General features: G+C 37.1%; 2 protein-coding genes across 2 annotated transcripts; both read left to right on the forward strand.

Annotated features, from left to right (window-relative positions):
* Positions 1–9,338: 9,338 nt before the first annotated feature.
* LOC111420299 (esterase FE4-like) lies at positions 9,339–11,252 on the forward strand. Its single transcript, XM_071198065.1, has 3 exons — positions 9,339–9,979; positions 10,048–10,427; positions 10,477–11,252. The coding sequence occupies exons 1-3, from the start codon at positions 9,493–9,495 to the stop codon at positions 11,248–11,250; spliced, it is 1,641 nt and encodes a 546-aa protein (XP_071054166.1). The 5' UTR covers positions 9,339–9,492; the 3' UTR covers positions 11,251–11,252.
* A 9,441-nt stretch (positions 11,253–20,693) lies between these two features.
* LOC111420302 (esterase FE4-like) lies at positions 20,694–24,882 on the forward strand. The gene is made up of 3 exons (XM_071197201.1): positions 20,694–23,609; positions 23,678–24,051; positions 24,100–24,882. The coding sequence occupies exons 1-3, from the start codon at positions 23,123–23,125 to the stop codon at positions 24,880–24,882; spliced, it is 1,644 nt and encodes a 547-aa protein (XP_071053302.1). The 5' UTR covers positions 20,694–23,122.
* The last annotated feature ends 254 nt before the right edge of the window (positions 24,883–25,136 follow it).

A 25,136-nucleotide genomic window follows, 5' to 3' on the forward strand; every position in this document is an offset into this window, starting at 1 on the left:
ATTTATATTTATATTAACGAAGTCGGAGTATTTTTGAACTTCTCCCCTTCGACCGAAGACCATAACCTTTGGCTTACTGGGATTCAATCTAAGGTTAAACCTTTCTGCAAGCTGAGAAAAAGCATCCAATTTCCTGTTGATCACAACTACGCTATCATCAAAATTATCTGGAAAAACATTAATAAGATGAGCTGTATAAATAGAAAACAGGAGTGGTGATAATATTGATCCGTGGGCAATTCCTGATCCTAGTAACGATATTTGAATAAAAATGAAATTAATAAGAAAGCCGATAAGATATGTCAACTTATTTGGATCCAAGATACAAAAAGATTTTTTTTGATGCTTATTTAAAAAGACGATACTTTAATTAATAATTGGCGATATTTCCACAAGGATCCTTAGAGAAATTAATTTTGTAGCGAATTTTGCAAGTTATCGATGAAAATTGCAACATCGAAAATTTTATCAAAACTTCAAATATTGTTTTCTCAAAAACTAAAAGTAATTTTTCAAAACGGATTGGTTCATTGGAAAGAGGACACTTTTATTAACACTTTGGGAAATTTTCATACTCATATTCCGAGAAATGAATTTTATACGAATTTTTAAAACTTAATTTGCGTAAATTGCAAAATTCGAAAAAGATGTCGATTATTTCAAAAATTTATTTCTCAAGAACTAAAAGTGATTTTTCAAAACGGCTTTTTGCATTAAAAAAAGGATACTTTAATTCATAATTGATGATATTTCCACAAGGATCCTTCAAGAAATTAATTTTATAGCGAATTTTGCAAGATATCGATGAAAATTGCAACATCGAAAATTTTATCAAAATTTCAAATATTGTTTTCTCAAAATCTAAAAGTTATTTTTCAAAACGTGTTGGTTCATTGGAAAGAGAACACTTTTATTAACACTTTGGGACATTTTCATACTCATATTCCAAGAAATGGATTTTATACGAATTTTTAAAACTTAATCGGTGAAAATTATAATATTAAAAAAATATACCGTATTTTCTCGAATCTAATCCGCACCCTTTTTACAAATTTTATATGCTCTAAAATCAAATGCGGATTACTATCGAGTGCGGATTAGATTCGCAGTCGTATAGTTGCGATTTGGAAAATAGTAAAATAAAATCGCATTATAACAATAACGCTATTAAGGGTTTTAGAACGATATTTACATTTTTATGTATCATTTTCTGCCCATATTACGTCATCTTCGGATCTGTCCAAAGCAGTGGTTATACAAAACTTCTTAAATGATGTTATAATATTGTTTTCAGGGATCGTTTTCCATGTGTGTTCCTGGTCTACGACTCCATACTTGTCTTAACCATTCCATCATCAGCTTTTCCATTATTCATCCTTTTATTGTGCCCTAACTAAGACGTCATTCGGGAAGTCTTTCGGATTTCAGAATGGTTTTTTTCTCAATATTAATAATGACAGCAATTTTTCCCTATCACTTGTTACTGCTAGCATACTAATGTTATGCACAATTTTTTACAACCACTCGTTTCTAAGGAAATTGGGAGGCATATCCAGATATACTGCCATTTCGTCGGCATTCACAGTTTGAGACAAATTGAAATTTTTTTGAAAATCATTAGGAGCTTTTGGGAAATTGTAGTTTGTCCAACCTTTGCTAGTATTAAAATTACAGAAAGAGTAATCGAATTACAATTAAAGGACTATGTTACGGAATACAACCTTTTACCGCCTACACAGTCAGGTTTTAGAAAGCATTATGGCTGTAATACAGCTCTATCGAATATTGTGGACGATGTCATACGAAGCACAGACCAAGGAAAATTGACTTTGATGTGTCTCTTAGATTATTCAAAGGCTTTTGATACTATCAATCATGACATGATGTATGCCATGCTTCGCTACATTGGGTTTGATGATCTTGCATCGGGGTTCTTGCACAGTTACTTGACGGCCAGAATGCAGTGCGTGAAGGTGAATGGTCGCGTTTCATCGTTTCTTTCGACAACGTCCGGTGTTCCTCGGGGTTCAATTTTGGGTCCACTGCTATACTCACTTTACACATCGCATTTTAACAGATACATAAAAAGTTGTAATCATCATTTCTACGCGGATGACACCCAGTTATATATATCTTTTCTGCCATCGGATGTCGATGATAGGCGTCACTGCCTTTGTCTTAAAGCTGCTAAAACAGAGCTGATTTTATTTGGGCCAAGAAAGGTGATAAGTGATAATTCTGTTCGAGATCGGGTCAAGATAGTTGTCAACAATCAAGTATTGCCGCTTAACGATTGTGTGAAAAACTTGGGTGTCTTATTGGACGAAAATTTAAACTTTAATAAACACATCAATAAGTGCACTGCTTTCGCGTATGCTGCTCTTAAGCTGATTTATGGCGGTCGGTTGTTCCTCAATCGTAGAACCAGGGTGCTTTTGTGCGAGGCCTTTGTGTTAGCGCATTTTAATTATCTTGATACATTGTATGATCAGTGTATTTCGTATAGTAATACGAAAAAATTCAGAAAATTCAAAATTCTTGCTTGCGCTTGATATTTGGGTTACGGGGACGTCAGCATGTTTCGCACAAATTAAAGGATTTGAGTTGGCTCAACATGAAAAACAGGCGCATACTTCATTCGGCGGTTTTGTTCTTTAATATAATTACTTTGAAGAAACCTCCATACTTGTTCAATAATATAAAATTTCGTACCGATGTTCATACCTTGAATATTCGATTCAAGGGCACTCTTACCCCGCCGATACATCATCACCAGCTATTTAAGAAATGCTTTTCATACCAAATAACACATATTCTTAATGATTTGCCATCAACTATAAAATGTTGCACTTCTTCAAGGTTGTTTCGTCACAGAGTGAACGGCCGCTTGTCTCAAATTCAGAATGCATTGTAGGGCGACAGGGATCGGGCAGTTTACGCTTAGTAATTAATTATGATTTCACCATCGGGTCTTTTTCTTTTCGTTTTTCTTTTCTTTTTCTCTCTTGTATATTTAGAATTAGTTTTATTAGGTTTGAGTGGAAGAGCAGGTGCTGTTACGGCTGCACCTGAACTCCGCTTAATTTGTGCTGGCTTAATTTATAATAATTTTATGTATATATGTATACTATGCATAAATATATTATTATTATTATATATTTATGGTTAACAAAAAGCATCGCATCATTTTGTTGTTGTCGAATTGCTCAGAGAAAGATGCGGATTACATTCGCACACTAAATTTTTTTACCATTATGCATTTTTAAAATCGGGGTGCGGATTAGATTCGAGTGCGGATAAGATTCGAGAAAATACGGTAATATATTGTATGATAATCAATTTGGATTTCAGGGGGGTAAATGTGCGGAGGATGCAATAATAAAGTTAACGAATGTTTGCATGGATACTTTCGAGAATGGCGAGTATTGTATTTCTTTGTTCTTGGACCTGTCTCGTGCCTTTGACTGCGTATCGCATACTATTCTAATACATAAATTTATGAATATATATCACTTTGATGATTTTTCTATCAGTCTCATTCACTCATATCTAAACGGGAGGACGCAGGTGACAAGAGTTAATAACTCTACATCTGACTCCTTGCCGATAGTGAGAGGGGTACCACAAGGATCAATCTTGGGCCCTCTCTTATTTCTGTTGTTCTTCAATGACTTTGCTTATTACATAAAAGCAGGTCTTGATAACTGTGATTGCATCCTATATGCTGATGATGCTACAGTCTTAATAAGAGGTAGAAATCGGGATGATACTGCTAGTGGGGCTGAGTTGGCTCTGTCGAGGGCGCGGGACTGGTACCTTGCGAACGAGCTTTGTCTTAATGAAAATAAAACTGTCACACTTCCGTTCATATTGAGGCAGATTGACGCTCCTTGTCCCGATGTAACCAAGTTTTTGGGCCTCTACATCGCCGCTCCTGCGTTGCGTTTTCACGAACATAGTGTGGAGATGGGCAAAAAAGTTAACCGTAATATATTTCTCCTAAGGCGGCTTGCAGTAACTGTTACGCCAAAAGTAGTAAAAAGTGCTTATTTTGCATTTGTTCATTCCATACTGTCTTACTCTATACTAGCATAGGGAGCAGCCCCTGAAACTGCTCACATGTTCGGGCTGCAGCGCAGGGCGGTAAGAATAGTAACGGGTTTAGGTTATCGTGATGATTGCAGAAATGCTTTTATTGCGCAGTCTATACTCACCATTCCATCTCTGTACATCCTTCGCTGCGTGGGATACATCTTGGAGAGCATGAACTCCTTAAGGATGCACGGTGATATTCACCCGTATGAAACGCGTGGGAGAGAAGACCTCTACCCAGACTTTGCGCGGTTATGCAGGACACAATCAGGTCCTATAGACATGGGACAAACATTGTATAATCACCTGCCACATAGTGTGAGAGCTCTTCCAGCGGACGAGTTGCTTGGGAAGTTAAAAACATTCTTGCTAAAGAAGGGATTCTATTCTATACGGGAATTCCTTGAGACCTCCGTAGACCTATTTAGTGCTTGAGATTCATTTTCTCTTTTTTTGTATACTGTAATTTTGTGGTTTGTAGGGTCGTTTTATTATATTCTAATTAATTAATTGATATTTTATTGTACTACTGATTGACGAGTGTAAAGAGTGTAAGTTTCTTATTAGCACAATAAAAATCAAAACGACTTTTTGCATTAAAAAGATGATACTTTAATGCATAATTGGTGATATTTCCACAAGGATCCTTCAAGAAATTAATTTTATAGCGAATTTTGCAAGATATCGATGAAAATTGTAACATCGAAAATTTTATCAAAACTTCAAATATTGTTTTCTCAAAAACTAAAAGTAATTTTTCCAAACGTGTTGGTTCATTGGAAAGAGGTCACTTTTATTAACACTTTGGGAAATTTTCATACTCATATTCCAAGAAATGGATTTTATACGAATTTTTAAACTTAATCGGCGAAAATTGAAAAATTCGAAAAAATTGTGGATCATTTCAAAAATTGTTTTCTCAAAAACTAAAAGCAATTTTTCAAAACGGCTTTTTGCATTAAAAAGAGGATACTTTAGTTAATAATCGAAAGTGATAACGGCGACAGTTCTGTTAGTAATGAATGTGAGATGAATTACAAGCGAAGAGAAGAAAACTACACGAAACAGCAACAAGAGATTTTATACAGGTGTATCTGAATGACTGCAACAAACTGCAAGGGGTGATTCTGTAGTGAATTTTAAGAGTACTTTGATATATAAACTATGAGCGATTTCGGCTCCCCTAAGGAGCTACACCCCTCCAAAAATGGCTGAAAATTTTGGTTTAATTTCTTTTTCTCAAAACCTATAAACGCTAGGAAAATGAAATTTGGGGAATACGTTTAACTCATAATAGGGCACGTTTTGACCCTATTTGTACTTTCAACCTACCCTTCTAAACTACTAAACGTAACCACCCCCTATACATTTTTGCTAAAATTTTTTTTATGAAAATGATAAATACATTGGAAAAATTTCAGTTAGATAGATAAAACTATTCTAAAACTTTTTTGTCTCTCTGATGTTCTTCTAAAACTTAATAATTTCTGAGAAAAAAAATAATTAAGCAAACACTAACTGTTAAGATGTAGGGTTGTTAATCGAAAGTTCACCCATGGTTCATATATCAAAGTACCCTTAAAATTGACTAAAGAATCACCCCTTGAAGTTTGTTGCAGTCATTCAGATACACCCTGTATTGGGATTGTTACAATGAGGTTGCTAATGACAAACCTAATATAAATAAAGTTGTATGTAATGAAAAAAGTCCTATAGGTGTTGAACTTGATTATTATCTGCAGTGTCCAAAGAGAATACTAATTCCTGTGAATGGTGGAGTACTAAGTAATAGGTTTTTAAAGCCGGCCAAAGTCGGATATTTGCTAACTATCCGGCCGGATTAAAAAAAAATGGCCGAAATGGCCGGATACCGGATAGTTGCCAGATATCCGTTCCACCACTAGTTTTTTGAATAAAGTGTTTTACGAGCAGTTGTTTGCCTTTAGAATTTAAGTGTAAGCCATGTTTTGTAAAAAATAGCGGTCTAAGAAATTTAGTTGTATCAGTTGGTTAGATACTGGCATTCAGTATCCTCAACAATCTCATTCCTGATTGGGAAGTTGAGATCGTCGATGGATCTCTTATATAACGCATTTTATTTGTACCAATATGGAATTGACACCAGAATAACATTTGTAAACACAGGATTGGAGAATCTCTAATTTCTTGAAATTTACTATATTATTACGTAACACATCATTTGAGCCTTCAGAAACAACCACATAATCCGAAACATTAAAAGTTGACGTTAATTCATCCGCATCGACGATCCCTTGCTCCAATAATGCATTTGGTTTTAAAATACATGTAACAGAATATTCACACCCGATATTCAAATCTCGAAGTAAATGAAAAAATTTCCCTAAAATGGCTGTCACCAAGAACAAGAACATTAGGTTTTTTCGTTAGAGGTTTTAATTTCAACGTGCTCATGTGAATTACTTAGGTTTAGAACGCAGATCTAGAACATAATAAGTACAGTGTGTTAATTAATTATCGTATCCGATGTCATCATTGCAAGTATGCAACCAATATCACAGTATTTATTTTATATACGCGATTTGCGTATTGCAATACCAATACTGTGATATTGGTTGCATACTTGCAATGATGACGTCGAGTACGATAATTAATTAACACTAACGCAACTGTAAATAGTACAGGTTTAATGGCATTAAAACCTTAACTTCGATCACCGAGTTCTTTAAAAAATGGCCTTTTTACAAAATTCCATTTGGGTTTTGTTTGGTATAAAAATATCGATTCGTAATTTTTCTTGTTTAAATTGACATGGACTTTGTGGCAGAGTTTAGAAATAACCATAATAATTTATTAACTAATTGGAAACAATGCCAGGACGTAATTATTAACTTTCTGAGCCATAAAAGTTATGTAAAAGAAAAAGGCACAAAATACGGAACGTTATTGATAGAATACGAGTAAACGCCGATGTTGGGGAAGGTGGGTTTTAGGCACATATTTAGTTAATTTAATCTTGCATTTCTTCTCAAATTAATTGTGTTTATTATTATAACTTCGGGCGGTAATGCAACAAGTCTGCGGGCTTTTATTTATTTATTTATTTATTGATATCGGGGAGCAACAACAGGACAAACCCAATAAAGTTGCTCCACATAATTATTATATACGAAAACCTTAAAGTAATATTTAATATGATTACAAATATGTTGTTATCTTAAATTAACATTATTAACATTATTAAATATTTAAATTACACATGATGTGCGCAGTCTTCACAGCCTCGCGGACCGCAAACTTAATATTTCGTGAGTTACTCGAAAAAAGATCGCAACTCACCCTATCCGCTGTTCTTTCCATCCTCAGAATAGGCGAGTTACGATATGCGTTTGTTCGTGAAGTGGGCATATGAAAAAGGAAGTCGTACCGTAACTGACGAGGAGGAACATGAAATTCTCGCCATCAGCGATGGGGAATCAGTATGACCATTGACAAGCTTGCACAAAAATAAAACGTCATTATATGCTCGTCGCTGGGAGAGCGTTAGCAATCCGAACATTTCACAACCAGACGCATAGTTACTGTACACTTGTTGGGTTTTATAACACAAATATTTAATCAGTCGTTTCTGGATTCCTTCTAACCTAGTGATATATACGGAATATTGAGGATTCCAGATTACGCTACCAAAGTTTAAGATGCTGTTGACATATGCGTTGTACATACTTATAATTGCGTTGTGGTTTGTGAAATGCTCGGAAGATCGCTTTATGAAGCCCAGCATTCTGTATGATCGAGCAACCACACCATCTACATGAGCATCGAAACGTAGTTTTTGATCTAGTGTTACACCAAGATCAATTGTAGATGTAACTCGACGCAACTTATAGTTAAGGATGTAATCATATTTTATGTAATTCTTTTTCCTGGTGAATGTGATGGTGTGACACTTAGAAAAGTTTAAGTGTAATTGATTACTTGTACAGAAATTGCAAATCCTATCAAGATCTGCCTGTAATTTAACACAATCGTCGATGTTTCGAATAGAAAGGTAAATTTTTAAGTCGTCAGCGTACATCAGGCAACGCGAATTAACAATATTATTAAAAATGTCGTTTATGTAAATTAAAAACAATAAAGGACCGAGATGACTGCCTTGCGGCACTCCGGATGTAGTGTGAATTAAACGCAACAAATTGCCAGAAATACCAAAAAGTTGCAATTTACTTACCAACACAGAGTGATCAACTTTGTCGACAGCCTTACTAACATATACTGCGTCCACTTGAACATTTTCGTCGAGCGACGCAAATAGAAAATCGGTATATTCTAAAAGATTAGTTTCGACTGAACGCCCGGAAAAAAAACCGTGCTGATTAGTATTAATACTTCCACGAATTTGAAAAAATACACTGGCGTACACCAACTTCTCAAAGACCTTTCCAAGTATGGGTAATATAGATATTGGACGATAATTGACAACGAAGAGTCGATCACCTGATTTAAAAATGGGTACAACGTCGGCTTGCTTCCACGCATCCGGAAACACTCCCAGCTTAATGGATTTATTATATATCAGCTGTAAAGGAACTGATATTGCCTGAGCACAGTTTCTGACCAGTATAGCAAGTATACCGTCAGCACCAGGACCCTTATTCAAAGCTACTTGACGCAATGCCCCCTCCACTTCAATGAGACCAAAGTCATGAATGAGTACGCGCGGAGAATCAACCGTCCCCACCGCATCATAATGGGGAGCAGACGGTGCTGCGAAAACTGCACTAAAATAATTCGCAAATAACGAACAGATGATATCTTTTCATGGATATTTTGTGCACACCCAAAAACCGGTGCAGGTTATAAATGGAAAGAAAGTCACGACAATCTTAATGATATGCGTTTTGGAAACCAAATGCTTCTTTATTGATCAGCCACAAAGTCTAATTTTCATAAAATATTCCACAAACTTTTTGTGGTACTATCTTTTTAAGTGTTTCGGTTTGATGTAAGTGTCACTTCAGATGATTCTGATAATTCATTATCACTTGTAATAAATCTTAATACACAAACAGCTTAAATACGAACACGTATTAGACAAGAGTTCTGTAGTTCTGAACAGTTCTAAACCTCTACGTGCATACGTATAGTATGCAATATGTATGCTCAGAAATGTTCAGAACTGTTCGGAACTACAGAACTCTTGTACCAAAGCAGGTCTAATATTAAACGTGGAGACCTCCTAGATTCTTTAGTGATAGCTACTATGTAGAGATTAAGAAGATATTTTAAAATCTCACCTGATAAATACATAAAAACAAGATATTCTAATTAAATCAATCTTATCCAAATGTATAATTAGTACACACTCGAAAATATCTCCTATTATATAACTCAAAAATCAAAGTAATAACTTTAATAAAAATGTTGCCACCAATTAATTACGTTCTATTTTCATTGTTAACATTTTTTGTTGTTGGTTCCTCTTCGGAAGAAATAGAGTTAACAATACCAGATGGCACATTAATAGGTCGAGTAAGATATGATCATTTTGGAAAGGAATTTTACAGTTTCCAAAGTATACCATTTGCAAAACCACCGGTAGGACATCTTAGATTTAAAGACCCAGTTGAGAACGAACCATGGCTTGGAATTAGAGATGCCACCCAAGATGTACCCCAATGTGTGCAAATTTCAGGTTTAAATATAGTCGGACAAGAAGATTGCTTGTATTTGAACGTTGACACTCCGAATTTGCACAAAAATGAATCAAATCTTTTACCGGTTATAGTTTTTATACACGGAGGTGGTTTCACGAGTGGATCTGCACGAGATGTCATTTACGGACCTGAATTTTTAATCACCGAAGATATCGTTTTGGTTAAATTAAATTATAGACTTAATATGTTTGGTAAATATTAATTATAATTTAAATACTAAGCTAAACTTAATTAACTGAATTTATTTATTACAAAAAAGGTTTCTTTAGTTTGGATGACCCTTCTTTTGGAGCTCCTGGAAATGCTGGTTTGAAAGATCAAAGATTAGGTTTGGAATGGGTTCAAAAAAACATAGAATATTTCGGTGGTGATCCAGATCAAGTAACAATTTATGGTCAAAGTGCCGGTAGTGCTAGTGTACACCTTCATGTCCTTTCACCGCAATCCAAAGGATTATTTTCTAAGGCAATTATGCAAAGTGGTGTGGCAACTAGTCCTACGACGACGGGTGTTCGAAATAACGGATTATATTTGGCTCAAGTGTTAGGAGTAACCACCGATGATGATACGGAAATGTTTCTGACTCTTCAATATCTTCCACCTCAATTTATTATCCAAGGATTTTTACTTCTATCTCAAGTAATTTTGTAGTTTTTTAATTTTTAAATTTAATTTAGTTTAATTTTAGATTTATCCCATGCGTTTTAATATACCAATTGTAGAAAAACACAAAGAAACAGCTTTCTTACCGGATAATCCACTGAAAATTCTTCGAGAAGGAAATTATAATAAAGTACCAATGATGATTGGGTACACAGACGCGGAAGGGATTTTTTATGAACAATCCATTCGAAATTTAACGGGAGAATCCCAACCAGTCACTGACTTTTTTGCTTTTGTCCCTAATGAGTTAGGAATTTTACCAGGGACACCAGAAGCGCTTGAATTGGCGGAAGAAATAAAAGAATTTTATCAAGGCGGTGTTGAAATTAGCCCTGACTACATGTTACCTTCGATTAATATTATTACAGATACAATGTTTGCTTTTCCAGCTAGAAGAGCTGCTGTTGAACATGTTAAAAATAATGAATATCCCGTTTATTTTTATCGATTTTCCGCCGATACTGAATTAAACGTTGTAAAGCGGATGGATTCGATTTCGATGGAATTTCTAGGTGCTGCTCATGCAGATGATATAGGATATTTATTTAAAACGGTTATATCACCAGAAATTCTTAACGGTTCTGTAGAAGATATTGCCCTCCAACGTGTTAATGGAATATGGGGCAGCTTTGCTAAATATTCACATCCTTTAATAGAGGGTGATCGTTGGGAACCGGTTGTTGATGGAGTTTTAAATTATATGGATATTGGGACATATAGAGATATTTCCGGAGTTAATCCTGATGAAGAAAGAATGGGTTTTTGGTTGGATATTTTCGAACGATTTGGTGTTCTATAAAAATATTTTGTTCAAGTATTCATATATTACACAATAAATTTTTAATATAATAAGATAGTATACCGTTTATTAACACCCTGTAAATATTAAATCCTAAAAGATACAATAATAAAATAAGCAGGTTGCATTCCGCAGGGTTTAAAGAAGTTTTTTTCAGGGCTAGTGGAGTACTGTTTATCATCAACATATTTTAGCTGGTATTCTGCAAGCAATGTGAAGGGCCATAGGATCCCCTTTGTCACCAGTAATCGAAGAATTAGTGGAAACAAAAGCTATGGTTTCATTACGTAGATGACACCACTGTGATCAGGCGGCATGGAAAAGAGCGTCTCCAGAAGTTCTTATACTACCTGAACTCGCAACACCTCGTGATCAAATTTATCGTGGAAAAGGAAGTTGCTAAACAGTTACCATTTCTGGATGTCTTGGTCTTCAAACGCACGACAATACCCGAAACTTTCTAGTTTTAGGTCTGGTTAATTTTAATGTTCTCTTCATCTAAAATATTTTCAGATTTCTAGCACTTCCGGTTATACCGGAAGTCGCCACCTACTTTATTTTTTTAAATGGAACACCCTGTATATTTTTACATATTTGGATTTGTCTGTTTTGAAAGTTTATAAATAACTTTACTTTTTGCAATTTGAACCAGCAATTCTCGAGTTATTCGAATTTTTCTAGAAAAATTTGCTCCAGCGGACATTTGTTCAAAAAATCATAGAACACTCAATTTTTGAGATATCAATTTAGGATTCAGAACATGCTTAAACAACATAATGGAGTATGTTTTGGTGACGAGAACGGCTGTCTAGATCGTTTGGTCACTTTACTATCATACGTTAACTTTTCGAAATTTGGAAGCACCATAACTTCATTTTTTTAAATGGCACCCCCCATATTTTATTACTTAGTTGTCTTCGGCGTCTCATTTTACATCTTTTATATTCCATATGTCCTATGCCTAACATTAATTGTTTGAGAAACAATTAGGGTTTTTTGAAAAATGCTCACATATCATATGGATATTAACCTAGTGTGCCATGGAAAACAAATGTTTAATGACTTAACTGATAAACGTCAAAGTCTAATTTAGGTTGTTTGATGCTTGTGAGTCTAAAACCAGTTAAAATGGATATTAATAACGTAAATAATGTTTATACAAATAAAGAAATCCATAATTTATTTTTTGTGCACGAAAAGTGCGACAAAGTTCTTAGTAGAACTTGCAGAATGTTTAATGAAAATTACCCACATATATCTCCGATGACAAAAGGTAAATTTAGAGGAATAGAAGCATATTTTTTGCATTTACGAATTAATCACGTGTTCAACTGACCAAAAAATGTAGTAGATAATGCAACGGAAGAGGTGAATACCTTGGCTTATTTCTAGCCCAGTCCCAACACCTCAATTCGAGCTGCCAAAGAAGATCTGGGAATCATACTACGAACTTTGTCGCTCTTTTCATGCAAAAAAAATAAATTAAAAATTTCTTGATTTGTGTAAATATTACTTTCGTTATTGTTATCGATTTTAACTCGTTTCAGTACTTATATTAAGGGACATAACAGATAATTATTAGCTCACATGCATCAAGTGACGTAAACAAGTGAGTCTTTGACAAGAACTCATTGAGAAGGCTTGTTTTTCATGGCACACTAGGCTAAATATATGATATGTGTGCATTTTTCAAAAAACCCTAATTATCTCCCAAACTATTAATATTAGGTATGGGTCATATGGGATATAAAAGATGTGTAATGAGACACCGAAGACGACTAAAAAATAAAATATGGGGGGTGCCATTTAAAAAAATGAAGTTATGGTACTTCCAAATTTTGAAAAGTTAACGTGCCATAGTAAAGTGATCAAACGTTCTAGGCCGCAGTTCTCGGCACCAAAACATACTCCATCATGTTGTTTAAGCATGTTCTCAGTCCTAAATTGATATCCCAAAAATTGAGTGTTTTCTGATTTTTTGAACAAATGTCTGCTGGAGCAGATTTTTCTAGAAAAATTCGAATAACTCGAGAACGACCGAATCAAATTGCAAAAAGTAAAGTTATTTATAAACCTTGAAAACAGACAAATCCAAATATGTAAAAATGTACAGGGTGTTCCATTTAAAAAAATAAAGTTGGTGGCGGCTTCCGGTATAACCGGAAGTGCAAGAAATCTGAAAATATTTTAGACGAAGAGACTAATTGATAATACTTAAGTCTGAATTCTCAAATTTTTATTTTCGCCAGAACCCCAGAAACGTCTAATGACCGGTCTCGCTGAGACACCCTGTATATACTATATTGATTTTTATTTCCTGTTAACCCAAATAATTTAGCATTATTGTTCTCTTACACTTTGCTATCAGATGCGTCAATATCGAGAATACGTGAAAATGAAAATTAGATGAATTTGTTGTTTTATATTACTCAATTTAAATATTACTCATTATAATCAAACTCAACCGCAATAGGACTTTTTTTCATTGAATACAACTTTATTTATATCAGGTTTGTCATTAGCAAACTCATTGCAACAATCCCAATACGATATATAAAATCTCTTGTCGCAGTTTCGTCTAGTTTTCTTCTCTTCGCTTGTAATTCATCATCACATTCATTACTAACAGAACTGTTGCTGTTATCACTTTCGATTATTAATTAAAGTGTCCTCTTTTTAATGCAAAAAGTCGTTTTGAAAAATCACTTTCAGTTCTTGAGAAAAAAATTTTTGAAATGATCGACAATTTTTTCGAATTTTTTAATTTTCGCCGATTAAGTTTTAAAAATTCGTATAAAATCCATTTATTGGAATATGAGTATGAAAGTTTCCCAACGTGTTAATAAAAGTGTCCTCTTTCCAATGAACAAACCCGTTTTGAAAAATAACTTTTAGTTTTTTGAGAAAACAATATTTGAAGTTTTGATAAAATTTGCGTGGTTGCAATTTTCATCGATAACTTGCAAAATTCGCTATAAAATTAATTTCTTGAAGAATTCTTGTAGAAATATCACAGATTATTAATTAAAGTATCCCCTTTTTAATGCAAAAAGCCGTTTTGAAAAATCACTTTTAGTTCGTGAGAAATAAATTTTTTAAATAATCGACAATTTTATCGAGTTTTGCAACTTTAGTCGATTAAGTTTTAAAAATTCGTATAAAATCCATTTCTTGGAATATGAGTATGAAAATTTCCCAAAGTGTTAATAAAAGTGTCCTCTTTCCAATGAACCAACCCGTTTTGAAAAATAACTTTTAGTTTTTGAGAAAACAATAATTGAAGTTTTGATAAAATTTTCGATGTTCAATTTTTATCGATAACTTTCATAATTCGCTATAAAATTCGCATTTCTTGAAGGATCCTTATGGAAATATCGCCAATTATTAATTAACGTATCCTCTTTGTAGAGTTGCTTCGTTAGTTAAATCGGCATCAAAAAGTTCATTTTGTATCTTGGATCCAAATAAGTTGATATATCTTATCAGCTTTCTTATTAATTTCATTTTTATTCAAATATCGCAATAATGCAATATAAATGCACCAGATATTATAACAATAATAGCCGGGGATAAATATGCCGGATAACCGGATATCCGGCCGAAGGGTATGCCGGTATCCGGCTTTTCGCAAAATCACTATCCGTTCCATCACTAAAATAGACCATTATAGTAAATACTTAGCTTAATAATAGCTTTGGAAAACACTCGTTCTGAAGGAAGTTCGTAAATTTCTGGCAGTACATTTTTGTGACGCATCCAAAATTCAATTGGATTCTAAGTTCGTATTATAAGCGCAATCTCTAAATATTGTCTTACAATCAAAGGTGTTGACCTGTTTTTCAAAGTAGCAACTTCTTGATTAAAATGTTTTCTTCATCATCGATATTGTTAGTTACAGTTTCAATTGTCTGTTTTTCAACTGTCTCACTTTTATTTAGACGATCTATTTATTTAGACTTTTAATAGACGAGGCGTCTTCATTTTCATCATCACCAAATGCAGCTTTTTAAATATGGAATCTAAAAACGTTGCTTTAGCACAAAGTAGATTTTGATTCTAAGATACCAAGTCGCCTTCTAACATTATCTTGTAAAGCAAGATTTAAGCTTACCACAAGTAAGTTTAAACAACAAAAACTAGTTAGTTAACAAGTTTTAAAGATTCTACACTGGTTGTTTTGTGAGTGCGGTTTTTCAGCGATTGCTGCAGACATCTTATAAGAGACATTCAATAAATTATGATAATTCAATAGTCATCATTTCAAATGGTTTCAACATGGGGACTAAGTCTGTCAACATATGCCGTTCTGTTGCTGTAATAAATTCTGGATCTCGTGATAACGATGTTATAGCAGTTGGTAATTAAAGAAGAGTTCCATCTAGTAGACACATTTTGTTTCAGTTTTAGACTAGTTACTAATAAAAATGATTTATTGCTGCCAGAAGTCCATATATCACTAGTTATAGCGACATGATCACAAATTTGATTATACATATGTGCTAGGTAACATTTTCGGAGATCATAACTTTCTGTCTGGTAGTTTATATAGTGGCTGTAGCTTTTTAGAGTGTTCCAAAAAACCAAGATTTTCTACAATTGATAAAGACGTTGTTGCATTGCTGAATATGATGGAGTGTTCTGCAATTTATCTAATACGCATTTTATTGTTTTTAATATTTACAATTTTTATCCCCTTAATACATTCTAATATATATATTATTAGTATATTATTTTCACCCTCTACCCTCTTCCGCCATTTCCATACCCTCGGCTCCTCGGCCCAATCATCCCCTCATCCTTCCCTTTGTCTCCTTACCCCCACAACCATTCTCATCCATCGTTTCCCCTCTCCCCCCTCTCCTAAGATCTACCCTCGGTCCAACTCCTCCTCCCTCAACTCACTGCACCCATTCAACATATGTTCCAACGTTTCCCATTCCTCACTGCATAGCCTACACCACCTCTCCTCATCGGCCATCCAGTATCTGTTAGCTCTCTCCTCGTTTCCAAAACGGAACCTAGCCACCAACTTCTTCCCTTCCTCATCTCCTTCCAATAACAAGTATCTAGGCAGCCCCTCCGTTATTATGTCCCTGTACCTTTCGTTATACCTCCCCTCTTTTATTTGTGTCCTTCTTTCCTGTCTCTGCACATCTCGGTCCCTATCTCTCAACTCCCTACCCACCCTTCGTCTACTATTTATCTCAGTTACCGAGTAGCCCGCTCGTCTATAATAGTTGTCTCTGTCTCCTTTCCCATATCTGATCTTTCCCTCTCTAATTTCCCTCCAACACTCCCCCAAGATCCCGCAGCTTGGCCTCCCTTCTATTCTTTCTTCATATTTCGCTGCTCTCCTGCCCGCCTCCACTCTGACCTTATCCACCTTTACCTCTTCACTCACTATATACCCCGGTGTTTCTCTCGCCACCCCTAGCACCCATCTGCAGTATCTAGCTTGCACGTCCTCCAGCATTGCCTGCTCTCTCCATCCCCATACCTCTGCTCCATACATCATCACACTGCTAACTAGGCCTTCAAACATAATCTTCCTCGCTGCCACATTCCTTCCAAAAACTCTCTTCCCCCAACCCCATACTTGTCCCATCACCTTATTCGCCTTTTTTGCCATAGCTATCACATGCGACCCCTCCCTGTTGTCCTCCCTGAACACATACCCCAAGTAAGTATACTCCCTAACCTCCTCGATTTCTTTTCCCTCCCATCTCCAGTTTTCTGTTCTTTTTCTCCCACCCTTACAAAACTTCATCATCCTTGTCTTCCCCACATTCACTTCCAGCCCCTTCCCTCTAAAATATCTTTCCAATGTCTTTATCATATCTTTTATCTCCGCCGCTTCTCTCGCCATGACCACGATGTCATCCGCGTATGCTAACATATGCACCTTTCTAGGAGTTCCGTGATCCCCCTCCTCCCCATCTCCTCCCACGACTTTCCCCTATCCACCTTATCAAAAGCCGCCTTCAAATCTATAAATAGGGCGTACAATTTCCCTCCCTTCTTATCCAGCTCTCTATCTGCCAGATGCTTCAACACGTACACGTTGTCGATTGCTCCCCTTCCTTTCCGAAAGCCTGCCTGCCCATCCGGCAAAATTCCCCCCAACTCCATCTCCTCCTCCAGTCTTCCCAGCAGTATCTTCGTGTATACCTTGTATGCCGAGTCTAGTAGGTTAATTCCTCTGTAGCTCTCTACCCTTCCCTTATTACCCTTTTTATATACTGGGCAAATTACCCCCACTTTCCATCCCTCCGGAAACCCACCCCCTCTCCATACGCTATTCATCCCCTCCAACAACTTCACTCTCACCACCCTTGATGCTTCCAACCATGCCTCGTTCTGGATCCCATCTTCCCCTGGCGCCTTTCCCTTCTTCAATCCCCCAAGCACTGCTTCCATCTCCTCTTCTGCTATCTCCTCTCCCCCATCTCCCTCATAGCCTCCCAAACCCGTTAGCCTCGTTTCAACCCCTCCCAATAATCCCATAAAGTAACTCTTCCAATCTGTCATGTGTATTTCGCTGGTTATCCTCTCCCTACCCTTCTTTCTCTTTTTCAGATACCTCCAGACCTCCCCTTCCCTTGTTATCCTTCTAATCTCTGCCGCCTCCTTCTCCCTCAGTTCTGTTTTTTTTCTACTGCATAACTCTCTGTATCCACTCCTGGCCTCCCTATATCTATCCACTCCTATCTTCCCCCGTCTCCACTGCCTCAACCTCCTTCTCGCCTCCCTCTTCGCCTTCCTACACTCGCCATCATACCAGTCGTTCCTTCCTACTCTACCGCCCCTACGTACACACTCCCTTTTCAGTGTTGCCTCCCGCACTACCTGAATAAGTTCTTCCCAACCATTGATCTCTTGTATCTTCTGTAGCCAAGTATCGAGGTTTCCCCTGTAGAATGCTACCCCCTCTTCAGACCAGTCTGTCCTGATGAACTTGCTCCCCAGTTCCGCTCGTCTTCTGCCGTCCACCCCCTTTACCTCCACCTCCAACGGTTGGTGATCCGACTCTACCGCTTCTCCCACTTTAAACCTTTCCACCCTCTCCCACATTTCCTGATCCACCAGTACATAATCAATCACAGATGTCCCCCTCGCCCCGATGTACGTATACTCCCCTTCCTCTCCTTCCTCTTTATTTCCATTCAGTATCTCCCATCCGTTCTCCTCCACCCATCTCAGCATTTCTGTTCCTTCTCCATTCCGCACAGTATCCTTCGACCGCCGTCGTCCCTCCTCTCCCCATATCTCCACCATTCCCCCCTTCTCGCACACTCTAGCATTGAAATCCCCTCCCATTATTATATATTCCCCCGTCCCATCCCCCGCCATCTCATTCCATTGCTTTCTCGTCTCTTTCATTGACTTGCTATACACCGTAACTATCTGCACCGTCTCTCTCCCCCAGCTGATCTGCCTTTTTACCATTCCCTTCTGCCTCTATCTCCCCTCCGTCTTACTCTCCTCCGTAATTCCTCTCGCTATTCCTGTTATAATACCCCCGCACGCTCTTCCTCTCTTACTTCTCCTCTCTGCAAACACGCAATTCCATCTATACCCTTCTGGCAACTTTCCCTCAATCATTGCCCACCCTCCTTCATCAACCCAGGTCTCCACCATACAAATCACCTCAAATCTCTTCAGATATTCCCAGAACTGCCCTCCCTTATTCGTAATCCCCGCTACATTCCAGAACACCATTTTCAACCCCTCGCTCTTCTCCGGCTTCTCCCCTCCCCCGTCTAGTTTTTTGATAAAATCCCTTGCTGCCCTCTCTTCATGTCGTCATAATTAATACTTCTCTTCACCAACTCCGCCGCTATCTGGTATTCCCCACAGTTTCTATCCCTCGTTTCGTGTCTGTCCTCCTTCCCCCTGGCTTTGCAGTTTGCACATACCGCCTCTCTCACCCTATTCCCACAGTTCTTAAACTCGTGGCCCTTTTCCGCACAATGCCCACATACCATCTCCGATTTGCAGAAACGTTGGAGATGTCCGAAACCCTGGCATCTGTAGCACCTCTTCACGTCTATGAAATCGTCAATTCTCAGTGACGACAACCCAATATATACCCTCCCAAACCTTGTAATCTCCCTTCTCACTCTCCCTGACACTTCCATAACATAATTTACCACCCCCTTTTCCCTTCTGCCCGTCTTGAACAATATTCTGGCCTCGTTCTTGAAGTCATGCCAGCCTATCCCAATCCCTTGCTCAGTGTTTTTACCCCACAGCTGCTCCAATAATACCCCCTCGTTCATCTCTCTGTCCACATCATAGAGTATCACCTTAGGCCACACCATTGCTGGTTCCCGTATCGTTATGTCCTGGCCCCCGATCTTCTCCCTTACCAATTCAACATCCCTCCCCGAGTCTCCCTCTATTAATACTCTCTTGTTTTTCAGCTTGGTTACCCTTTTCAACTTCACGTCTTTCCAGGTGTCTTCTTTCTCTAGCTTCTTCACAACATCATTCTTCAATTCCGCGCTATCCACGATATTCTCCCCACCCTGAACTATGATGATGTTCTTGCTCGCAACCTTTCTCTCCCCCAGCCTTGCTCCATTACCGCCTGGGTCCACTTCGTTCCCCGCACCCCTCTTAACAGCTCTAGCGTATCCTTCGTATTCTCTATCCCCTGCTTCTTTCCAGGTCTCCAGCGCTTCTGCTATCTTTTTCTCGATCCTCTTCTCCATTTCTTTCATCTTTTCATCGAAATTCTTTCTTTCCATTTCTTTCCCATTATCTTCCGCCATCGTCACCACAACTCTGGTTGCTGAGGCCTCTACTCTCCTAAAGATATCCATAATTCTTCGGCGCATCTCGTTAGGAATATCTCTGTGCTGCCCTGAGAGTTCAGTCTCTAGCTCTTCCCGGAGTTCGTGGATGTAACAGATTTCCCGCATTGCTGTTGTGCCCATACTCAACTGTTCCCTCTTCGATTCCCCCTTCCATGTACCCTCCGTGTCCATTCCCGAGGAAATCATGCTCATCGGTCTCTTGTATCTGGCCCCCATATACCCTATCTCTGTTTCCCCTTCTTCCTCCTCCCTGTCCCTCTTTCTCGAGTCCTCCGTTCCACTATGCGAATTCCCTCCTGTGGATCTCGTCTCCATATCCCCTGTTTGTTTCTCTACTGTGTCCGCACTCTCATCTTTCCCTACCCCTTTCTTCTTCTTTTCCCCTTCCATTTCCCTTACTACGTCCCTTACCGCCTTTTTCATCCCCGTAACTTTACCCCACGCTTCTTCCTCCGCTTATCTTCTTCTCTCGTCCCTTTTATTTTCACCTTTCTTCCCTTTGGTTTCCTCTTTCTTTCTTCCATCCGGGCCTCTTGTACCCTGCGGCGATCTCACCAGAGATGATGTTGGTTTAAACACATCGCTTTCTTTGTCCCCCATATTATCTACGATGGAACGTTCCCAAAATAGGACCGTCCCGCGAAATCCCGCTCTGAACGAGCCCTGAAACGGGTCGAGCCGCCGCAAAAAATAACCGGTCCACAAGAGAGCTCGCTAAGTTATCTGAATAAGGAACTAAATATTCTGTCCTGCTGACGACTAATCAGCTTTTTTTTACTTCCCGAGAGTGTTCTGCAATTTTTGTAAACTTAATTCTATCGGTTATGATTGATTTTGATGTGGCGGAAACATGAGAGGACATTGTTTTCAATGTAAAAACTCTCTAACAAAAAAAAATTTCTAGCTATTTTTTTGCAGTTTTCATCGACAGAAGAAGAATGGAAATAACACGCAGCCGCTAGCAATGAGATTACGATCTGCTTGACAAAGGGTCATTCGGGAAATAAGCTTCATGACATGGTGCACAAACTGGCAAGGAAAGCTGCAGGCGAACCTCCGGGATCGCCAGAACCATTCATTGCCCCAACAATAAGGTCTTTAATAGAGCTTCAAAAAGAGGAAACACGTAAGAAGTTTCTAAACTACTGGGACAGGACACCAGGATGTCGCCAAGCCAAGGAGGCTCTGATGTACCCTGACCCTAAACTGCGTTATAGAGCATTGGTTGCGACAAGAGGAATTAATGCAGACAAGACCGTATAAATGGTGCTTAATGTTTTGTCGATGCCAAAAGATACATGGTGGCGTTGGCATTCTTGTAAAAAACGGCATAAGAAAAAAATGTAAAGCAATTTAGCATTGAACTACACATGGAAATAGTGGCAGTAGAGATTGTTAAGAGAGGTGTTGTTGTGATAGCGTTATATAGATCACCTAACGGCGACTTCCAAGTTTTTATAGATCAAATGACATCATATTCATTACAGCTTCTAGAAAAACACTACACAAATCATAAGATACTCTTGGCGGGAGAATTTAATATTAACTTTTGTGAAGAAAGCAAGCGCAAAATTCAATTGACTGAATTGACTAATAGTTTCGGATTAACGTATATCTTTACATCGCCTTCAAGAGTAACGGACAGATCGGCACGCTGCATAGACAACGTTTTTAATAATCTATGCTCATCTGCACAAGTGTCTACGACCGTAAACTTGCACATATCCGATCATCATGGCCAGTTGTTACAAGTAATTGGTCACAACCATCACGCTGATGAGCAATATAAATATAAAAATATCGCAATCACAAAATATAATAAGGAACAGAACATAAGCGATTTTAAATGGTCGTTGAAGTAGATACAGATGAATTTGCGAAGGAGAGCTATGATGTCTTCCACAATTAGTTTTTATCTGTTTAACGAATATTTTCCCGCAAGGCAAAAAAGAATTAGAATCACCAAGAGATATTACAGTAAACTTCCGCAATCCATATTAAAGAAGAAATTGTTAGTTGAATCATTAGGCATGATCGCTGCAACTAAAAAGATACAGCTTCGTACGAAATATATGTATAAAGTATGCAAACAAGGGTATACATATGCAACTAGTAAATGTTGAAAATAAACCGAATAGTGATGCTATAAATAATGCTAACAACAAAAACAAAAAAATATGGTAAGTAATCAACAAGGAAAGAATAAATACAAAAAGAAAACCACAGAATGATGCAGATTTAAATGCAACTGAAACACAATCGTTACTTGTTGCTATTGAGATGCCATCTATACAACCTGAAGGATATGTAAAAAAATTGAATAAAAACAATATCAACTCTTATTTCTTTGCCCGATTGATGATCAAGAGATATTAAGTGTTATCTCGAATTGACTTCTCCTATTGTGAAAAAAGTTGCCAGCGAAAATGCTAAAGCACTAGCTATAATGTTCAATAAATGTGCCAAGGAAGGAACATTTCCTACTAAACTGAACGTTGCAAAAGTTACTCGGTTTCCTCAAGGATCCATACTTGGACCACTATTATTTATTATCTACATTAACAACCTACTAAAAAGCGTAGAGGGAGTAATTACTAAACTAATTTCCGAAACTAAAGAGATAGAAAAAAAAACCTTACATATCATGATCTCGTTTTTCGAGAAACTGCTAATGTGTCACACTTAACTTTTGAAACAACATCTGTGAACTCATCCACTAAACTAGCGTTTGTCAATCATAATGATATGCATTTTAGAAACCAAATGCTTCTTTATTGATCAGCCACAAAGTCTAATTTTCATCAAATATTCCGCAAACTTTTTATGGTACTATCTTTTGAGTGTTTTGGTTTGATGTAAGAGTCGCTTCAGATGAATCTGATTATAATTCATTATCACTTGTAATGAATCTTAATACACAAATAGCTTACACACAAATAAATACGAACAGCTTGTTTTATTCAATCAATCTTATCCAAATGTATAATTAGTACACACTCGAAAAATATCTCTTATTATTTAACTCCCAAATCAAAGTAATAACATTAATAAAAATGTGGCCACCGATTAATTACGTTCTATTTTCATTATTAACATTTTTTGTTGTTGGTTCCTCTTCGGAAGAAATAGAGTTAACAATACCAGATGGGACATTAGTAGGTCGAGTAAGATATGATCGTTTTGGAAAGGAATTCTACAGTTTCCAAAGTATACCATTTGCAAAACCACCGGTAGGACATCTTAGATTTAAAGACCCAGTTGAGAACGAACCATGGGTTGGAATTAGAGATGCCACCCAAGATGTACCCGAATGTGTACAAATTTCAGGTTCAAATATAATCGGACAAGAAGATTGTTTGTATTTGAACGTTTACACCCCGAAATTACACAAAAATGAATCAAATCTTTTACCGGTTATGGTTTTTATGCACGGAGGTGGTTTCACGATTGGATCTGCACGAGATGGCGTTTACGGACCTGAATTTTTAATCACCGAAGATATCGTTTTGGTTAATTTAAATTATAGACTTAGCATGTTTGGTAAATATTAATTATAATTTAAATACTAAGTTAAACTTAATTAACTGAATTTATTTATTACAAAAAAGGTTTCTTTAGTTTGGATGATCCTTCTTTTGGAGCTCCTGGAAATGCTGGTTTGAAAGATCAAAGATTAGCTTTGGAATGGGTTCAAAGAAACATAGAATATTTCGGTGGTGATCGAGATCAAGTAACAATTTATGGTCAAAGCGCCGGTGGTGCTAGTGTACACCTTCACGTTCTTTCACCGCAATCCAAAGGATTATTTTCTAAGGCAATTATGCAAAGTGGTGTGGGGACTATGCTGACGGGTGTTCAAAATAATGGATTATATTTGGCTCAAGTGTTAGGAGTAACCACTGATGATGCTATGGAAATGTTTCTGACTCTTCAATATCTTCCACCTCAATTTATTATGCAAGGATTTTTACTGCTAACTCAAGTAATTTCATAATTTTTTCATTTTTAAATTTAATTTTGTTAATTTTAGATTTATCCCATGCGTTGGAGAGGTTTTAATAATCCAATTGTAGAAAAACACAAAGAAACAGCTTTCTTACCGGATGATCCAATGAAAATTCTTCGGGAAGGAAATTATAATAAAGTACCAATGATGATTGGGTACACAGACGCGGAAGGGATTTTTTATGAACAATCCATACGAAATTTAACGGGAGAACCCCAACCAGTCACTGACTTTTTTGCTTTTGTCCCTGATGAGTTAGGAGTTTTACCAGGGACACCAGAAGCGCTTAAATTGGCGGACGAAATAAAAGAATTTTATCAAGGCGATGTTGAAATTAGCCCTGACTTCATGTTACCTTTGATTCATATTAGTACAGATACAATGTTTGCTTTTCCAGCTAGAAGAGCTGCTGTTGAACATGTTAAAAATAATGAATATCCCGTTTATTTTTATCGATTTTCCGCCGATACTGAATTAAACGTTGTAAAGCGGATGGATTCGATTTCGATGGAATTTCTAGGTGCTGCTCATGCAGATGATATAGGATATTTATTTAAAACGGTTATATCACCAGAAATTCTTAACGGTTCTGTAGAAGATATTGCCCTCCAACGTGTTAATGGAATATGGGGCAGCTTTGCTAAATATTCACATCCTTTAATAGAGGGTGATCGTTGGGAACCGGTTGTTGATGGAGTTTTAAATTATATGGATATTGGGACATATAGAGATATTTCCGGAGTTAATCCTGATGAAGAAAGAATGGGTTTTTGGTTGGATATTTTCGAACGATTTGGTGTTCTATAAAAATATTTTGTTCAAGTATTCATATATTACACAATAAATTTTTAATATAATAAGATAGTATACCGTTTATTAACACCCTGTAAATATTAAATCCTAAAAGATACAATAATAAAATAAGCAGGTTGCATTCCGCAGGGTTTAAAGAAGTTTTTTTCAGGGCTAGTGGAGTACTGTTTATCATCAACATATTTTAGCTGGTATTCTGCAAGCAATGTGAAGGGCCATAGGATCCCCTTTGTCACCAGTAATCGAAG

The sequence above is a fragment of the Onthophagus taurus genome, chromosome 7 (assembly GCF_036711975.1).
Source record: "Onthophagus taurus isolate NC chromosome 7, IU_Otau_3.0, whole genome shotgun sequence".
Lineage (NCBI taxonomy): Eukaryota > Metazoa > Arthropoda > Insecta > Coleoptera > Scarabaeidae > Onthophagus > Onthophagus taurus.